The sequence below is a fragment of the Strix aluco genome, chromosome 2 (genome assembly GCF_031877795.1).
Source record: "Strix aluco isolate bStrAlu1 chromosome 2, bStrAlu1.hap1, whole genome shotgun sequence".
Taxonomy (NCBI): domain Eukaryota; kingdom Metazoa; phylum Chordata; class Aves; order Strigiformes; family Strigidae; genus Strix; species Strix aluco.
Genome location: NC_133932.1, coordinates 104194792 through 104208913, shown reverse-complemented (window position 1 = coordinate 104208913; position 14122 = coordinate 104194792). Strand labels below are relative to the sequence as shown.

The 14122-nt window shown below is 36.9% G+C and overlaps 1 protein-coding gene across 1 annotated transcript in view; it reads left to right on the top strand.

Annotated features, from left to right (window-relative positions):
- The window catches only part of VWA8 (von Willebrand factor A domain containing 8), a 196396-nt gene that overhangs the window by 60166 nt on the left and 122108 nt on the right, over nt 1-14122 (top strand). The window contains exons 13-16 of the mRNA XM_074815604.1: nt 764-924; nt 2066-2179; nt 10666-10834; nt 11177-11254. Of these exons, the coding sequence (XP_074671705.1) occupies nt 764-924; nt 2066-2179; nt 10666-10834; nt 11177-11254 (522 nt within the window). The remainder of the gene's footprint in view (nt 1-763; nt 925-2065; nt 2180-10665; nt 10835-11176; nt 11255-14122) is intronic.

Genomic DNA, 14122 nt, shown 5'->3' with positions numbered 1-14122 from the left:
AAGTTCGAAGGGTTTATACTTGTGAAAATGACATATGCAAAAGCTACAGCTACAATAGAAAATATTTTTCTCATCTGATTTTAGGTTAAGTTGTGTTCACAGCACAGCCTGAGGAAGGAATTTCATCTTCCAGGTCACAAAATGGCTATTACATCGTTGTTGCTCTAGTGCTTACTTGTTATAATGGAACATCTAAAATATGTGTGCTGGAGGATATGCTAGATTTTGCCTTTGGTTTTTATTTATCCCTTAAGCGTTATTTTGTGATATCCTATGTACTTTTGATATTTTGTGTGCTACTGGCTTCTTTCTTACTCTGTCCTTTATTCTCCGATGTGCGCTGCTGAGAGGTGGAATGTCATGCTGGTTTGTGTTCAAGACTAATGATGAAATCTTTGCTCTTTCAGGGGACTTTTGTATGAAATAAATTACTCTTGTTTGTTCCAGGTTTAATTACTGCCCCCTTCTGTATACAAAGCTGTGTACAAGTTGTCATATGCTTGAACTACATTTAAGGGCTTTTGTTCTGGCTTCAAAGAGGTGATATTGGCAAGTCTAGAACTTCCAAAGGCTGTTTAACATAATGTGTGTGTAGATCTGCGTGCATATTTCTAAACTCTTTGGAAAAGTAATTGAAGATTTCCTGCTAATCTTTTTTGGGTATGTTCTCAGGAAAAACAGAGTGCAGTTTTTTAAGGAGAAAGCATGTACTTGTAGATAAAGAAAACAGAGCATATGAATTCTGATGAATTGATACTTACAGGATATGACAGCTAGAGATTTGCTACAGCAAAGGTATACTCTTCCTAATGGAGACACTGCTTGGAGACCATCGCCACTTGTTACTGCTGCCCTGGAAGGAAAGCTTGTTATTCTGGATGGCATTCATCGAATTAACCCTGGCACTCTAGCTGTACTTCAAAGGTCAGGATGTGAACACGGATAAGTTGAGTGCACGTGATCTGTTTATTGAGCACATGCATACTGAGAAATTAAGTTCCTTCTGGTGAATATCACTTTATAACTTCAAGAATACTGTAAAGATCAATCTGAGCATTGACTTTTAAGTCCTTACATACTTACAAGCAGAAGCAATTCTTTCATGTTCTTTGTAAGTCTATAATAATAAAGGAAATTCTTTGTAAATGCAGAATTTAAGTCTGAATTAAAGAATGAGCTAGATTTTACTCTAAACTTATGAAATCTAAAGATCGGTAATATTTGCACAATGGTTTGAAAATGGAAGATGTCAGGAAACGTTTGAAATCCCTTGAATGCATTCTGCTTTTAAATAAAATGCAATCGTTACAGTTATATGTAAAAGCATACTTTATACTGATTGCAAAGAACTCTTTCTAAACATTATTTCATAATTCAATAAAAAATAAACTTTGCAGAACAGAAGTAGTAATAGCAAATACTATGTTAATAATAATCTATACTGTCAGGTCAAATTTTTCTGCTTTTTCATGTGCCTGCATCATTTTTCAATCTTAAAAGGATATCACCAGCTTCAAAAGCACATTGTAGCAAAAACATTCTGTGCCTTATTTTGTTATATATATGTACACAGAAGGGCAGAAGAGAGAATTATGCTTGCCTTTTTTTCCGTTTTTAATCAGTTTAGCTTTGCCTTCTGATTTTTCTTCTGTCATGCATGCATTATATTTAATCAACTTCTGCATAAAAAAAATAAAAGCTGGGTCAGTATATATGTTAGTCATTAAAGACAACTGAAATATATTGTTTCAAGAAGCAAAACAGAAGTATGTTACTTGGTACAAGTATAACAAAATGGCTGTTTCATGCCATTTATCACACTCTACTGGTAAGATAGAATTTTTTATTTTTCATTTTCTTACTAAGTTGACTGACTATGCACTGAAACTACTTATGCATATTATTTTACCTCCACACCTGGGTGCATCTTAAATTGGTATAACTTTTTTTTTAATACGACCCATGTTGACTGAGGTAGCTTTTAGAAAAAGCATTAGTTATATGATATAAGTATTTTAAAAAGTAATCAAAGGCTAGATAAAGCTTATTCTTTGTTTTCAAACAGACTAATACATGACAGAGAACTGACTCTCTATGATGGCACCAGATTGTTAAGGGAAGATAGATACCGAAACTTAAAAGAAGGATTACAGATCTCTGATGAGAAACTACAAGAAAGGTAAAGCTTCAGCTATGACTCTAGAATGCAAACAGCATTTCATCCTGTAGAACTTAATCTCCTTTTTTTTTTTTTTTTTACAAAAACATCATGCAAAATGCTTCCCTAATAAATTGATACCTTCTAATCACTAAGAGAAACATAAACGTCAGTTTCCTCATGAGCTTTTTTTCCTTTTCATGGCATGGGAAAATTATATCCTGTTTAGAGTGCTTGAACTAAAAGGAAAACATTCAATATCCTTTAACAGAATGAGTAAGAAATTGAAGAGAAATTCTAAGTGCATAAAAACATAGATATAAAGGTATATAACATTTAATTTTGGAACACTTTATAAAGAGTGTTGGAAAATAAAGCTAAATTGAAGTTAAATACAACTTGTTACTTTCCTTTGGCTCATTAGCTAGAAAGGTGGCATTTAATTTACAACTAATATGGGGCAGGAAATCCTAAGGATGGGTTGGGACCCATTATGCTTATTCTTTTTGTTTCTTCACTTCCACTTGTCTGCTAGAAACATTCCACAGATAGAAAAGTTTTCTAGTCCTCTGAGGCCATACTTACTATGTAGTCAAACACTGCTGACCAATTTTAGTTAATGGGAGGGATATTGTTGAATGTACATCAAAACAAATGCAAGCTAATATTCAGTAATATATAAGGAGCTAAACATACTGTGATTATTAAATGGCTCTAACCTCTGAAAAAACAGGTGAAGTTTTGTCAGATGTCCGTGCTCATATTTACGCTGCAGGGTGTGCATGTGCCCAGGCTTTGAAGAGGTCATTTCAGTTATAGTGGGGATGCGTTCATGATGTGCCACGCCAGAGAGGCATAATTGTCTTGCTGAATACAATTTTTTTCTTTGACCTCCTTCATAGTCCACCCTTTAGAAAAGCTGTTCTTCTTCTACTGCCTGGTTGTTTTGTTATTTCTGGTTCCCTTTTGATCCAAAATACTGTGGGTTTTGGGTTGGTTTTTTTTTTTTTAAAGCCAACAACAAAACAAACTTCATTTTAAGTCTTCCATAGCATTTATTTTGACTTTTTTGTTGCAAATTGTATCCACACCGATGAGGCCATACACCCAGCTAGATGGGCATTTCCTGCACTTGTTTTATTTGACTGAAGAACTATATATCAGGGAAGTGCTCTGTTTATCAGGTTTTTAAACCCAGACTTTGAAAAGAGAAGCAAAAAAGCTCCAGGGATCCATCTTGAATGGTATCCCAACTTTTCATTGGACTTTGTACTTCAAAATACATCTAGTCTTTGTGTGAGTCTCCTCCCGGCTTTGTGGTCATGGTCCGCTCAAAGGTGCTTTCAGGCAGAATGGCAGTGACTGTGCTGTTTTGCTTACTGTGTGGTACTCTTTAGTTCATGCCAATATACTCCAAAAATCTAGACAGTTCATCACACATTCATCTTTAGTACTGCCCCTCTTCCAGAATCAAACCTCTCTCACAAGAATAGAGCTTTACATCTGGATTCTGTGTCTCCCTATTCTAACGATGGCTGTTTTGTCAGTGGACTCCCTTATAACCTTCATTATTGTTAGACCATGAGAACTGTCCAAGCTATCTTCTTTAATGACTATTCTGCAAACCCATCTCCATACTGTGCCACCTCTGTACCCACTTTCCTTCCCTTCAGGGTCATCAAATAACCTTTTGGTTCCACTGTTCAGTGCTAATTGTGCATTGCTTTTGACTACTTTGGAGGCTCCAAAACTCTTTTTTTGGCTTTCCTCAGAAGACTGTCCCCCTTTCCTTCAGGTTGCAATGTACTGCAATGTACCTAGCCACCTTAATATTTTGCAACATAGTGTATTGTTAATTGCCAAGCCCTAGATTAGCTATTTGATTGACAATGAGCTTTCACCCTCTGATCCATAAATGAGGGGTGTCGATTGTCTTAGGAATACCTTTCTGATTAGTACTTGATCTTAACAAACAAACAAACAGAATCCCCACTGTATAGGCATTCCTGCATCTGGAAGCTTGGTGTGATCATTTAGCACCATCTTGGATACGGATGAAAATTCTTGGTACCGAATTAGCTGAAGTCCATTGTGCTGAGAATCCCACCTTCTCCTAGGTGAAACATTCAGTCTGGCCCTTGTTCAGCTTTCTTCTGTATTGACTTACTCAAAAGAAGTCAGGGTAAAGTAATGCAAACATGTATCTGCTTCTTTGGTTTCAGCTATGGGCTTCTTTGGCGTTGGTGAACCACTCCTCTGTAGAGTGGGCACTGTTCTTGTCAGCCCTTGAGGAACTGAATGTATTTCAGGACCTCATCCTGGTTTTGGTCCCTTACATATTCTGAAAACATCACTACCTTTGACTGGCTCCAGGATGCAATGTCAATAGCTCTTTGATTCCAGAACTTCATTTCTTCCTGCTGCTTGTCCTTTTCAACAACAGTTACCTGTCACTGCAAGCTTCTGTACCTTCCAGTGTTGCAGAATGGCTGTGCGGAATTAGCCCTTCTCTCCAGACACCTAATCATCAAATGATATCTAGGGTATTGACAGCTGATTTAATCACAGACTAAGAAAACATGATGGTGCTAGCCATCCCTCATTTGCCTGCAAAATATTGCCTTGTGGAGATGTTATATAGAATATGTTGTACCTTGAATTTATTAGCAGATTGACTGGGCAAATTCTTACTTTCTGAATTGTAATTAGGAGATGCTTTCCATATCAATGAGAAATGTTGTGTCTTTCTGCTGTGTGTCAATGGCTGTGGCTAGTGTCCTTAGCTATATTTCTGATGTTAGAGTAAGATGAAAAGAGAGCTTTACTTATACTGATTTACTGGATTTGACTAAAGTAATTTCGGTACAGTTGCATTTTGCCAGGCTTGCAGAATATATGCTGTCATTCCCAGTTCTGCTGGGACTGAATCTGGGATGTTTGATGAGTGACACACTACCACTACTGTTAATTTTTCAATAAGGGAGTTCCCTATGGAAAGTGGTTTCAAGTTTTGTTTGAATCAGATTATTCTGACTTTTTTTTCCTAAATCCCTTTCATTCAGCCTTGATTCTCATTTGTATATTGGGAATCAATATGGTACATAGAATACATATTAAGTTACAAAAGTAACATTTTAGTTTGTTATTAACCTTTTTATTATCTACCTGATCTCATGTACTAATGTAGTTCTTCAAGAAACAGAGGAAGAAGAAAAAACATACCGAGAGGCACACCAGTGATTCAGTGGAAGTGCACGACAGTTTTTAATGTCTAAACGGTCAGGCAGGGCCTAAATGAAGTAACTGAAAATAGTCATGAACAGAGGAGATACAAGATCAAGAGAAAAAGGAGTATTTCTGATGGACTAGAATTTGAAAGAAAGAAGCTAAAAACTTCATTAGGAAATCATTAGGTTAGGAGAGTGCAAAGCCATCTTCAGGATTTCAGAAAAAGCAGTAGCTGGAACCTGGAAGGCAGCTGTGATAAAGAACTGATACCTTACTGCCATATGTCAGAGAAACTGAGAACATGGAGTACATAGTTCTCCCACACCCCCCCACCGCCTGCTTCGAGTCAGCTTTGCTGTGCATGAGTGTTCTTGATTGCAGTGACTATTTGTAGTATAGTTGGCAGTTTCTGTCTTCTGTGCTACTTCTAATCATTCATAAATACAAAATAACTCAGTTACTCTCTGTTCCCTTAATTTAAGACTCACTAATGATCATGGTGGCCAGATGCTGTTGTAAGTTACATAAATACAAATATATCTTTTGTAATGGAAAAGAATAACTGATAATGCTTTTTAGTAGACTACTTGAACTCGGTGCTTTGTGAATGGAATTTTAAAACAGAATTTCCATATAAATATGTTTTAGAGAAAAGGAGTACTATTCATAATCAATGAGCCAAAACTTCTGTAAACATTTTTTTTTAGTCTGTGTTTGTAAAAGGACCTAAAGATTTTTCCTATTTCTATGAAGAGAAGAACTTGAGATATTAGTGAAGAAGTTTTAGGAGATCCCTTCTTCAGACAAGCAAGACACATTTTGTACTAAGCTTTCATGCTCTTACATGAAAATATTTGATAGTAAAAAATGTGAATATTTTTTCACAGTTTTAGTGCCTTTAATTTTCAGTGCAAGGGTAATAATACTTGTATGTGTAGTAGAATAGAAAGGAGAACACTGCACAACCCATCACATAATTTCCAACCTGATAAGTCAAGAGTTTTTCTTTTTTTAATTAAAGGGATAGTATTTCAGATTACAGTATGGTCGAAAGAAATCGCATGCCTCTGTATATGAGCGTAAACACAGTAGTGAATGTGAATGTGCTTAAACCATGGCAGTGTTATTAGCAGTGCTGGACAAAGAGGAAACTGTTGTTTGGTTTTCAGATTGTTTTCACGTTTTGCAGTTTAGAGCAGTAGTATTCATAAATTATACTTTTGGACAACTTCATTTAAAAGTTTTATTACCTTTGTAAGAGTTAATAAAATATATTCTTATTTTAAATTATGGTAATTATTGTTATTGAGTTATATGTTCACTATTATTTCATTACATTTCTACATCTGTTGTGCCTACTAATATTTTTCTGAGAGGGGCTTCAGACTGGTGGGTGCAATAGCTCTGTCAGCACTGACAAGTGCAAGCAGTACATTTACCCATGTGAGATTTTGGGATACTCCTTGGCCTGCTGAAAGCCTATAAACTACAAGGTAACTAGCAGTGGGCACAGTGTACATTTTCCTCTATTCTTTCTTGTGCCAGTTTGTCTGTGGAGGTAAGTTAGCAAACAGTCACAGTAAGATGACATTCACTCATTGGAGAAAACTAAGTATATTTGTTTGAGGAGAAGAAAAAAAAAAAAAAAGCTGCCCTTGAGAAAGTGACAGATGGTCCTTAAAGATCTTTTACATGGAATGAAGTTATAGCTGCTGATTCCTTATTCATTTAATTATTGTATGATTCATTTTCCTGAACAGGTTCAGAGATTAAGAGAAAGTGCATTCAAGTACTGTGCATATCCAAAATTTCTGCATAGAATTTCTTCTGTAATCATCCATTACTTCACTGAGACAAATACTGTAAAGGCAGCACACAGCCTTTACAAGATGAGCAGTGAAGTGTTGGTTTGTCTTATGATGCAGTATTTTAACCTGTTTGGGTGCATATCCCCCCACAACATGTGTGCACGCACAGAGAAATGATGTCCTTGGTGTGGTGAGCAGAAAGGCAGCTATTCTAGGAAAATCTAGAAGTAGGTATATAATAGGATTGTTCAAAAGCTAAAAGAAGTCACTCATAATGCATGGGTGGTTTTAATGCCCTGCAGACAGTAGATTATTTTCCATGTGATTAGGTTGAAAGGGAACACACAGTAGATAAGACAGATAAAAAATGTGGCAGGGAGTGAATTTAGCAAGCAATAAAAGTTTTTAATTGCTTACATTTTCTAGCTTTTACTTTTTTTTTCCCCCCCCAGTTTTGTGAATTTTCAGGTAATCTGTTAACTTTAGACTGGAAGAAAAACAGCAAGAAAACAACAATAGGTCATTCTAGTCCTAGTAATGACAATTCCGAACTCATAAAATTTGATAGAAAATGAGATGTATTAAATCATGTTACAGGAAGAGATGACCAAAAATAGTTTGGTTGTGCAAGGTGGCATTAGGAATGCCATTCTGAATTTTTTTTTTCTTTAGGAGAGGCTTCAATTCCTCAGAACCATGTGTCAATAACAAGGAAATCTTTCCCTAAAATCACCCTGAACAGACTGCGTTCTGATCTTTCTCTCAAGAGCAGTGGCAATAATCCTTGGCTGGAATTAAACACTGATGTCAAAAGAAGGACACACATATTATTAGGAGAGTGTTCTACTACCTGTTTTATCAGTAAACATTTAATAGAGAGAAGGATAGAGCCTCTTTGTATTAATCAACTAACACCAAATCTTCCCACTGTGCTTGAGGCTCATTAATTTAAAAGGTGTCAAGTTTTTAACAAGGTGTGCTTACTTGGCCTTCATCTGCAAAGAACACAAGATGTCAAGGATTTCTTTTTTTTTAAATATAGCTCCATGTAGGAGCTCCATATTATATTCCTTTAGAGTCTTGATCTGTCTTATGATGGAACAACTTTGAGGCTCTTCAGTTGCAGTGATGGAAGCTGGGAACTTTCAGAGCATTGCAGGATTGACTCATTTGTGGCATTTGCTTTAAAAAAACACTTAGCTTGACATTTTCAACATTGCATCAGTCCAAACAACTGGCTTTTGAAGTAGCCAAATAGTTTTATTCGTGTTTACAAACTGGAAACACAGCAGTGATGTTGTGATATGTCCAAGTCTAGAGAGTATGTCAGTGACTTTAACTGATATCAGCAAGTTAGCTTGCCCTTACTTCGCATCTCCTCTCCTCCCACTTTTCCCTGTGCCCTCCCTGGCCGTCCCCACCATGCCCTTCTAGTTAGTGATGTGGAAGTGGTACAAGAGAAATGTGTTCTTTTTACTAGGGCAAGCTGACTGCTTCTTGTGTTCTTTTATGGTATTGCAGAAGGACTAGAATTGGTCCTTTGAATTTGGTGGATTTCTGGAGGAGGGTTGTTTTTCTTCTCAGTAATGGGGGAGAGGTGAGTCGGGAAGTATATGTGTTTATCCTATCTAGAAAATGTTTTCTTCTATAATAAGGTTGGCTAATGTTCCCTGACCTTCTTTTATGCTTAGTGACAGTGACATTCCCATTGGTTCCTCTTTCATGTGATGTTTTCAGACATCTATTTCTATTTTTATCAATCAGGGAGTAGCTTCTAGGCTTATGACTTTCAGCTGAGAATAACTCATGCCTCCCCCTGTGTTTGCTTTGATACAAGAGACTGTTTGCTATAATTGCTCTATTGTATCACAGGTTTATTGTTGAGATGAACAGATGAGCCACCTATGCAATAGATTTGTTAATTTATGTTTAGTAGTCATAATCTGTCCATATTTTCTTGCTTATGCCATTGTTTCCTCCCTCAGTTTAACCAGGAAGAATACTTGCCCCCAAGGTTCTGATTTCAAATGTAGTAATTTATATGGGAAATGACATGATACCAGGCATATCTACCAATGTAAGCTGTCTAATTTGGAAAAAGCAAGTGAAATTTAATTAATGTCTCCTATTTTAATAGGAGTACTTTGAAATTGACTGTTGAAAACAGGTCCTCCTTGCACAATATGGCTGGCTTTTGTATCTGATTTGCTATTCTCTGTTACTTCTGCTGCTTCTAGAGATCATGCAGTTGTGCTGATTGATGAGTACCAATGAATTCCCAGTCCAAAGAGGTGATAGTATTACATAGATAAGGGAGACAAAAGATGTAAAGAAGGCAAAGATACCAAAAAACGAGGCAGCGGTCTTCTACTGCCCTAACACATGCATCTAAAAGTTGTATATTCAGGTTTGTGTTAATCACAGTAAGCTCCCATTATCTTCAGTGGAATCAAATAGGCAGGTGTCTAAGAGACAGTCACCAAATCCTGCAGTGTGAACTAGGGGACACTGACTGAAGCTAGCAGGTCAGTACCTTCTACCACCGTGAGCAGTGCATGTGTTGCCACAGGAAGTTGTGGAGGCAGATAGGATGAAGTTCAGAAGGGGATTAGAGAAATTTGTGGGTAAACAGACATTAAAGCAAATAGAGATCTACCCTCCAATGTCTTTGAAGATACGACTGTGGATGCTGGGAGAATATGAGCGGACAGACTACTGGTAGTGGCTAGGCTTATGCGCTTTCCTGAAGGAGTATCTCCAGCTGAGATGTTTAGATTGAAGCACCCAGTGGGGCATTTCTTAAATTCTTAATCTGCCATTAGAGGGACCTGTCTCCCCATGCTGACTCTAAAATGAGCCAAGGGTGAGGTGACTGGTTTGGTCTTTGAAGTATAACTTTCAGGAATATTATGAAGCATATTAATCCCACCCCAAGAGTCCAGGTGATTTTCCAAGGGCCACAAAGAGCATCAGTAAGGAGAATGTTCCAAAACTGTTACGAATTCTAGCTCTTCATGGTATCTAGGCCAATCTCTACAGTGTCATCCTTTCTGTCAGTCTAATTACGTAAAAGAAGTTGCTCATTACTGCAGCTCTGGTAGATCTTGCTCTCTCCCTAATTTGCCTGTGAGACATCCTGCTTTAGATAAAGCACTTGTAAAGTCCATCGGATGAATGAGATGTGTCCATTTCAGACATACTATGCAGTAGACTGTAGCTTAGTTGCTGGTATTTGTTCATCTTGAGGCATGCAGGTACTGTTGCAGATGAGGAGACTTGAGTGCCCTTCTGAGCATAAAAAAATTGTAAATTTATAAAATCACAAGTCACATTTTGCAGTCTTTTTTAAAAAATAAAGTTGCATTGCAAATGATTTGTATAGACAATAATTTATTTTTTTATATAATGTAAAAATTAAATTTCGTATTCACTGTTTAAGCCAGATAATGCATTTTTAAATTTTTTTTGCAGGTCTATTTTTCCTATCCATCCTTCTTTCAGAATAGTGGTCTTAGCAGAACCTCCTGTCATTGGAAGTAGTACTCAACAATGGCTGGGTCCAGAGTTTCTGACACTGTTTCTTTTTCATAATGTTCGATCTTTAAGCAAGAGTGAAGAAATGGAAGTTATTAAAGAAATGGTAAGCATGTTCAATATTTTACACATGACTATGCTTACTGAACATGGCTATTTACTACATAAAAAATATTTTGCTATTTCAGTGTAGCATAAATGAGTCTTCATTTTCAAAGCTTATCAAAGCAGCATATCTGCTTATCTCTTAACAGTACTGACATAAATTAGCATTCTTATTGTGATATTAAATGGTGCTGTAATAAAAAAACGCTCTTTGTCAAAACTGTATTCCTTTTGGTTGACATAAAGCAACTGCAGCAACTGTATGCTCATTGCATCTGGGTGTAACTGTATACGGAACTTGCGTATCTTGCAGTAAGATTAATACTGTTTTTCTTTCAAGCAGATTCCAAATGTACCCAGTGTGGCTGTGGAGCAGTTGTTGTCACTAACACACAAGCTTCGGGAGACAAATGATGCCACGGTGAACCCTTTTTTTATTCTTTTTTAAATTTACTTTCTCTTACTGTGACTGTTTCTTTTAACAAAGACTGGGTGAAGCATGCTAAGCTATAGTGTTATTTCAAGGCTGCCTGATTGGAAAACCAGCCACGGAAAATTATTGCTGACAATAACTGCACTGCGTACTGTAAACTTTTTTGATTTGTGATGTACATTTTTAGAATCTGCATAAGTAAAGCTTTTAGGAAATTGCCGGAATCCTAGAGAAGTCAGGCAGAACAGTACACATGTTGTCGGTGGGTTTAGATACATGGCTCACAGTGAAACATGCTTGAGGTGCATTTTGAATAGGTATGGATGTAAAGATGTGTCCCCAAATATATTTTGACTACTTCGCTGTAGTCACTGGAACTTTGATGGCTGAAATTATTGGGGCTTTTAGGGCAATGCGAACTACCCTAGCCATTATAAAATGCCAACGGGCAACAGCAAAGACTCAGAAAAAGGGAAGCTCTAGAACTCGTGGCTACAGGAGTTGCTCCTGGCTCCCGCTTACTGCTACAGGCTATTCTGTTAAAGCAGTCTTGTCAAGAAAAATAAGTTCTGCTGACAGTAACCACAAAATTCTTTAAAAAGATACAGCCAAATCATGGTGAAAAGAAAAAGAAATTATTGCTATGGCAACTAAAGCACTGGATGTTTTTAATGTAACTAAAATGTAAAACATTTTTAGTGGAATCCAGCAGTTCAACTGCTATGCAAATGTAATCCATTCTCCTTAGTTTTAATGATTTTAACATGGGTAATAGTTTTTACAGTATTACTGTTTAAGAAGCTGAGAGAGGCTGTTGTGCTCTTCTGAGCTTAAAAAAAGTAAGTAAAAAGGTTGACTTTTAGGTACACCTTTGGGACAGTGTTGTTATTATTATCTATTTAGCTTCCTACACATAATGTGTAAATGTATTGGTTTTGACATATGTGGAGACATACCATGCCTGAACAGAGCATTACAAAAATCCTTTCCAAATATGTGGATGTCTATAGCATTGTGAAATATCTAAATGAAGTATAATGTTGGATGAGAAGTGAGTCACAGTATGGATTGAGTGAGGATTCCTGTAGATCAGCAGTGACATGAGACATGTTGGGAATAGCACACCTGTGCGGGGAGCTGAAATACGTGCCTTAGGTATGTCAGGCTATTTATAGAGTTGCCTAGGTAGGTAAGGCTCTGACAGAAATTATCCTGAAATATTAAGCATTGTTTAAAGTGATTTTGTTAACAATAGAAGAATACCTGTAGACTATTCAGCTTGTGGGTGTTGTCTGAGTCATTGTAATAGTTTGCCTGATTTACAATAGTATCTAGAGAACACAGTCGAGATCCTGTTGAATTAGATGTCTCATAGATATGTATTACAAAGACTGTCACTAACCCAGTTTTGAGTTTACAGTTGTTCAATATAAAATACTTAAAAAAACAGGTAAGAGAGAAGAGGAAATTTTGTTCCCAAAACTCATAGCTGCCAGCTGCAAATACTCAGATGTGATACAGCTTTTCCTCTGTGGTCCTGTCCTCTATGCTCATTCATTTCAGTGCAGGATCTGATGCTATATATTATTTAGACTTTAAAATGCCCATGTCCTTAGAGATTGTACTCTACCAAGGTGGCACAATGTATGAAATACACTACCTCAGTTACTATACTCAGCTGCCATTCTCCATCAGTGCAGTCTCACAGGTTGTGACTTAGAATGATTGCTGACCTGCCAAAATTTACTCGGGAAACTTTCAGCTGTTTAAAATACTTCTGGAAAGATAATATAATCTCCAAAGGCAGTGAGGGTTCTGGCTAGTGAACAGGGATAACAAGGATACAGTACTCACCCCTCTCCTTTGCCCATGCTTCACACATGGCTGAGTAGGTCTTGAAATGACGCTTGAAATGCCATCATTTACATCACAGTGCCCATAATGCTGGGTGGTAAACTACAGTGGTTCAGAAGATGCTTCACAGTCTCCTGTCAGTGAAAGCAGGAGGAGCAGGAGCAGTCCTCTTTGCAGTTAGCCCAATCTAAATTATTCTTGCTTATTGCTCCATACTATGCTCAAAAGTATTATTTTTTACTTTCTCAGCATTCGAGAAAAGTTACGTACAATTTCATAGAAGTTATTTTTTTTTTAATATTAATTCCTCTTTGTCAAAACTGCAGTTTTCCAGGGGAAAGAATTGGTGTTAAGACATTTCTCAGGCTTAAAAATTATTGAGGGGGGAAAAAAGACTCTGAAGTTCATGAAGTGTTGCTTCTCTCTATTTTTTTTCCCTGGATGGCAAATTTCAGGATTTTTTTCCAATTGAAGCAGCATAATATTAAGATAATTGTAATGCAGTTAGAAATCATTTATATGAACCAAAACAAAACATTTTGAAATTACCTAATTAAAATATTTCACTTGACCCAGGCAAAGCATGGCGTGACTTATCAGATCATGGTCATTGTTGTGTGTTTCCTGCTAAAATAAGGAACCTATTTGTGTTAGATACCTTCATCCGGTAGACATAATTATAGAATTATTTCTTTCTCAGTCTTTATATCTTTCTTTAAATACATGGTCACCTGTTTTGGACTTCTGGTTTTTTGTTTGTTTTTTAAATTTAGCTGTATTTGTTTGAGGTCTGCCTTCGCAGGCGTTGAATCAATTTTGTAATTCATTGCTGAATCGTGTCCAGTTTTTAGCATTTATTTTAACATGTGGACAACACAGAAGGACACAGTGTTCCAGTAACAGCCTGCCCAGAAGGCGTGTGCAGAGGTGATACAATCTCCTTACTGCTGCCCAGTGTTGTCTTGTTTATACATCCAAGAATCCTGCCAGACCCTTTTGCCA